The following is a 6,014-nucleotide window of genomic DNA, read 5'->3' as shown; positions in this document are numbered from 1 at the left end:
AAAAGCTATAACAGTCAGCAGTTACCATTGAAATTGAATTACAGTCTTGGAACCGACCAGCATGAGGTGCAGAATAGTACCACAGAGGAACCGGAGTCAGATTACATTGGGTGTGCACCCCAGTCACACTGTTTCTCAGCTCTGAGACTTCGAACAGGCTACACGCTGAAATGAGGTTACAGCCTCAGAATACTAAAATGTAGTTCATGGTTTATTATGATGATTAAGTTAGACAGTGTGAATGCTAGTTTCTAGCACATGGGATGTATTCAGAGAGACAGAGAGACTTAATTTTCACATGACCCAGCTCAAAAGGCAAAATGTAAATTGTCTCATTTTCTTATTTTCTTTTTCTTTTTTATTTTCTTAAGTTTTGATTATCTTTAGTGAGTTATGCTTTAAGTTATTTGATTTTACACTTGTATTATTGAATCTGGAGATTTATCTCTCCCACCTAGGACATGCTTAAAACTAATCATAATCGTATTATTAATATGAATATTAATATAATTACATTAGCAGCAAATTTTGCTTTTGTAATTCAACTAAAATAATGTTAGCAACTTTTAAAGCAGTATTAGGTGAGAAATAGATACAGGCTTTTACTTCTTTGGTATAATCTACAGCACCTAAAGTCTATTTCTTCTTCATTTAAAGCACCTAGAAGTGATAAAGTAAGTGTGTGGTAAGTAAGAAAATATTCAACAAATTTTTGTTGACCATAGTAGAAAAAATAAAAAAGCCTCTTCTACCTCTACTACTTTCTAATTCTTATTTTCATCCTTGATATCAGCTCACTCTAATGAATTTAAACAACAACATCAACTTCCATTATAGACAAAAGTGAGGATAAGCCCAGACTAAATTAGAGGAAAACCTGAAGCAATTAACACCAAGAGCAATAACAGAATTATTATAGATACAGAGAATATACTTCATACAGCTATTGGCCATTCATATTTCTTCTTATGTCAATAAACTTTTCATAGAACATTAATTCTTAGGAAGAGTTTTATTATTTTTTCTTGATCCATAGAAATCCTATTTCTTCTTAGTCAGACTAAACTCATCTCTAAACCAACATTCCTTCCAGAAACTAACTCTAATAAGTCCGCTATTAACTGTATTATTTTGGGCATTTAGCTTCTGTTGATTTGGCTTTTCAAGCAGTAAAATGAGTATGATTGTTGTCATGGTTATGAAACAATGATTAAAAGAAATTCAATCTGTTTGTATATGATATTTACTCCGCTAGCACAAGAGAAAGTCACCAGCCAAATAGTGTTTGAGAGAACTATATTTCAAAAATTATGGCTTCTCAGGTTAAAGCACATGAGACTGAATGGAAGTAACTTTCTATACACATGCTGGAAATGGAAGGATTTACCTAACTCTAAAAATGTCTAGCCATAGGCTCAAGGCCCAGGAACTTTCTCATTTGTAACACATAAAAAAATCTTTGCTGCAAGTAACTTGATGCATAGTTTCTCTCCTAGAGTTAATCACAGACTTTGGATCATTTTAGTCCATGCAGAGATTCCCAAATTTTAGTTTCTCTGAAGTCATCTTGTTTTGAATCAGAAACTTAACCCCAGATTATGTATTCTACAATCTTAGATCATGTCTGGCAAAATGGGCTTTCAAACACACTTTAGAATTCGATAGTCAAGACAAAACCTGAGATTTCACTGTGCCTAAGTATTTCAGATTTGAGTAATTTCTTACAGAGTACAAAAGCTTTGAGTTTCATGAATAGAAAAAATTTTCTTCCACTTGCTCATGATTTATCCTTTCTTTATGTCTGGAACATTTATTCTTTCACTGATCATTAATCACCGATTCCTTGATTAGTTTATCTGCTCTGTAGTTAACTTTTTTTGTTGGTGTAAATGATTTGTCATTTTGGCAAGACTAGTATTAATATTTTTTTTTAAACTGATTCACTTATTTATTCATTACTGAAAAAATCAATATCTTTCAATAATGTGCTAAATATTATTTGTTTTTTCAAATTTAAATAAATTCTTTTCTACCATATAACCCTAAAACAAAATGTCATTTAAAAAAATTTTATTTTATTTCAGGTCCACAGTATTGAATTGATCATAATCTTAGATTTATAACATACTCTCACCATTTTTCCATGCCCATTTTGTTTTTCTTTCCTTACTAATAAAAGTGTACTTGTGAAAACATGACCTGATACAAGATTTAAACAATTGAAAATATCATATAATGGCTTCTGTGCTCATCTTTATGCTGACCATTGGCCTTCCCACACGAGATTGTATCTTATATCTTATATCTTTTCTGCATACATGGTTTTAACATTTTATACAAGGTCCTGAAAACTGTACTGCTAATTTTCTATTGCTTTTTACTTTATAAAAATTATGCTGAGTTAATCCATATAGGACTTTTTTCCTTTCATTGTTATATTGTTATATTAAGATACATCTATATCATTATATATAATTGTACTTTATTTGTCATGGTTCTGGAAAATATTCCATTTTTTTGCTTATGGACATTATTATAAATTTCTTCTTATATACATATGCAAGAATTTATCTTGGGTGCGTAAATGCGAGTGGAATTGCTGGGACATAGAATGTGCAAATGTTGAACTTTACAAGATGAGGCTTAATTATTTCCAAAGTGATTATATCAGTATACACTTTCATCAGCAATGTGTAAGAAATCCTCTGGATTCACATACTGTTTAGTCAGAAAATCTAATTTCATGTTTTGTTTTCAGATGAATTTACAATAAACTGGATGAAATGGAAGAAGTTAACCAGTCCGTGGTGTCTGAATTTATTATTCTTGGGCTTTGTGATTCATGGGAGCTCCAGGCCGTCCTCCTAGTGATTTTTTCTTTGCTTTATTTGATCACCATTTTAGGTAACATCTTCATTGTGCTCCTAATTATCTCTGACCTTCATCTCCACTCCCCTATGTACTTCCTGTTAGCCAATCTTTCCTTCATTGATTTCTGCCTTTCCTCAGTCACTACCCCTAAAATGATTACAGACTTTCTCAAGGAAAAAAAGACCATCTCCTTTGGAGGCTGCATGTGTCAGGTTCTCTTTGTACATTTCTTTGGAGGAGGTGAAATGGTGCTACTTGTATCAATGGCCTACGACCGTTATGTGGCCATCTGCAAGCCACTTCATTACTCCAGCATCATGAGCAGACGAACATGCATCGGGTTAGTTCTGACATCGTGGATCATTGGCTTTGTGCATTCAATAAGCCAACTTTCTATGATTATAAATCTGCCCTTCTGTGGACCCAGAGAATTGGATAGCTTTTTCTGTGACATTCCATTGGTGATAAAGCTAGCTTGCATGGATACCTATATTCTAGAAATGTTGATAAATGCTGACAGTGGAGTACTGGCAACCACCTGCTTCATTCTGTTGCTGATCTCTTACTCTTATATTCTGATTACTGTCCTCCTGCACTCAAAGGATGGGACATCTAAGGCTCTCTCCACTTGTACTGCCCACATCACAGTGGTGGTGCTATTCTTTGGGCCTTGCATATTCATCTATCTGTGGCCACTTAGTATCACCTGGGTGGACAAGTTTCTTGCTGTATTTTATGCAGTCATCACACCTCTTCTAAATCCAGCCATTTATACTCTAAGAAACAAAGAAATTAAAAATGCCATTAAGAGATTACAATGATAGCATATGAATTTCTGTGGATATTTCAGAGTCTTATATTATCAGACTGTCCAATGTAAGGTCCCTAAATTAGCCACATCTGTCCTATTACATGGGACTGGGAAGCATTCTCCAATTCACATATGGAAATCATGTATATCTCCAGATGTAAGTTTTATGATAATTCTATTATATGCCACAATCATGTATTGATCACTGCATGCAAAGTGATTTGGAAAATTTGGCCAGGTTTTATAACTCTAATTTTGGTTGTGCTCAAGAATGACTTAAAATTAATCACAATGTTAATGTTATTTATTCCTATTGGTGCTGCTTTTTCAACACCCATCACCACATCCTGAAATTTCTGTTATGCTAAGCATATCTTGGAGTAAAGCGTTTTACATAGACCTTCTCTAAAATTTTTCAATATGTCACTGCAGCGAATATTGCTTTCTTTATTTTTACAAATGTATAAAATAGTTTCTCAATTATTTAACATTCTAGCTACCTATCTCTCCAAAGAGAAAGTGCAATTAAGCATTTCCCATCATACTCAGAAAAATAATTGAATCATAATCATAATGTAGATAGTGTGTCATTCCTTCAACTTCATGTTTTAGCCATTCATGAAACAGTGTGATGGTCTTTTGAAGACATACATTAAATACAAAGATGGATGAACTAACAACCTTTGGGCATCATGCTTCTTTTCTTTCTATTTATAAATGGGCTAGGCAGTCATGATCTATACCAGTAAAATCAGAGAAAAGTGTTATGAAAGTTAGGCCAAAAGTGTAATTTTAGAATAAGCTATCCATTTAATTCACTGCAATGTTCAGATAGCCTGCAAGCAAATAGATTGTGTGCAAAGTTTGTGAATTCTTCATTACTACTTATACAACAAAACTTTTAAATTCTTCCTATTCTGTGCCTCAAAAGGTATACAAGTTTACATCCCATTTATCTGAAATCAATGGAAGCAGATATAATGCAAATTTCATATTGCTTTGTAGAGATAATATGGTCCTGTGAACTTTGTAACACTCCCAGTAGAGTCTGAAGCATAAACTCTTAAATAAAATAATTACTATTTCTGTGTATATATGTATTTATCTGTTCTGATTTTTCAAATTATAATTTATGTACACTGGTTTGAATAAAACTGACTGTCTTTGATTCCACTGATCCTTTCTTCTGCTGTATCCAACCTGTTTTTAAGATATTAAATTCACAATTTCATATCCTTTTCAGTCTAAATTATCACTTGGTCCTTTCTTATATATTCCATTTCTCTACTGACATTCTTTTTCTTTCATTTTTCAACATTTTAATATCTTTTTTATTTTATATTTTTAATTAATTTATTTTATTTTATTTTTTACTTATTTATTTTTTATTTTTTTTAATTAAGCTTATTGGGGTAACATTGGTTAATACAATTATGTAATTTTCAGGTGTACATTATCATTTGACATCTGTATATTGTATTGTGTGTTTACCACCCAAAGTCCAGTTTCCTTCAGCTACCATATATTTGATCTCCTTTACCCACTCCCTCTAAACACTATATTTGACCCCCTTTACCTCATCTACCTGGCCCATCTTCCCCCACCCCACTAGTAACCAGTAGTCTATAGTCCTCTGGTAACTACTAGTCTATAGTCCATGTCCATGAATCTCTGTTTGTTTGTCCTGCTCATTTGTTGCTTTTAGGTTTATATCCCACATAAAAGTGATATCATGTGATTTATAACTTTTTCTGCCTGGCTTATTTCGCTTAGCATGATTATCTCGAGGTCCATCCATGTTGTCACAAATGGCAGTATTTCATCTTCTCTTATGGCTGAGTAATATTCCATTGTATATATGTACCAAAGCTTCTTTAGCCAATCATCTATCATAGGATACTTCGGTTGCTTCCATGTCTAAGCCACTGTGAATAAAGCTGCTATGAACACCGGTGTGCAAATATCTTTTCGAATATGGTTTTTCAAATTTTGGGAGTAAATACTCAGTAGAGGGACTACTGGATCATATGGTAGATCAATTCTTAGCTTTTTCAGGAACCTCCAAACTATTTTCCATAGTGGCTGAACCAATTTGCAGTCCCACCAGCAGTGTATGAGAGTTCCTTTTTCTCTGCACCCTCTCCAACATTGTTGTTACATGCCCTGTTGATTGTAGTCATTGTAACAGATGCGAGATGATATCTCATTGTGGTTTTGATTTGCATTTCCCTAATAGCTAGCAATGTTGAGCATCTTTTCATATGTTTGTTGGCCATTTGTATATCCTCTAGGGAGAAGTGTCATTTCAGATCCTCTGCCTATTTTTTGATTG

General features: G+C 33.3%; 1 protein-coding gene across 1 annotated transcript; it reads left to right on the top strand.

Moving 5' to 3' along the window:
• The first annotated feature begins 2,780 nt into the window (after positions 1–2,780).
• On the top strand, positions 2,781–3,692 carry LOC120587133 (olfactory receptor 4K15-like). The gene has a single exon (XM_039843811.1). It carries the CDS (start codon positions 2,784–2,786, stop codon positions 3,690–3,692), a length of 909 nt encoding a protein of 302 aa, XP_039699745.1. The 5' UTR covers positions 2,781–2,783.
• The last annotated feature ends 2,322 nt before the right edge of the window (positions 3,693–6,014 follow it).

Source organism: Pteropus medius, unplaced genomic scaffold (genome assembly GCF_902729225.1).
Source record: "Pteropus medius unplaced genomic scaffold, Ma_sr-lr_union100, whole genome shotgun sequence".
Lineage (NCBI taxonomy): Eukaryota > Metazoa > Chordata > Mammalia > Chiroptera > Pteropodidae > Pteropus > Pteropus medius.
This window is presented reverse-complemented; position numbering and strand designations above follow the sequence as displayed.

Excerpts from the sequence above, each read along its gene's own strand:
- LOC120587133 (XM_039843811.1), top strand. The coding sequence starts at position 2,784 with ATGGAAGAAGTTAACCAGTCCGTGGTGTCTGAATTTATTATTCTTGGG.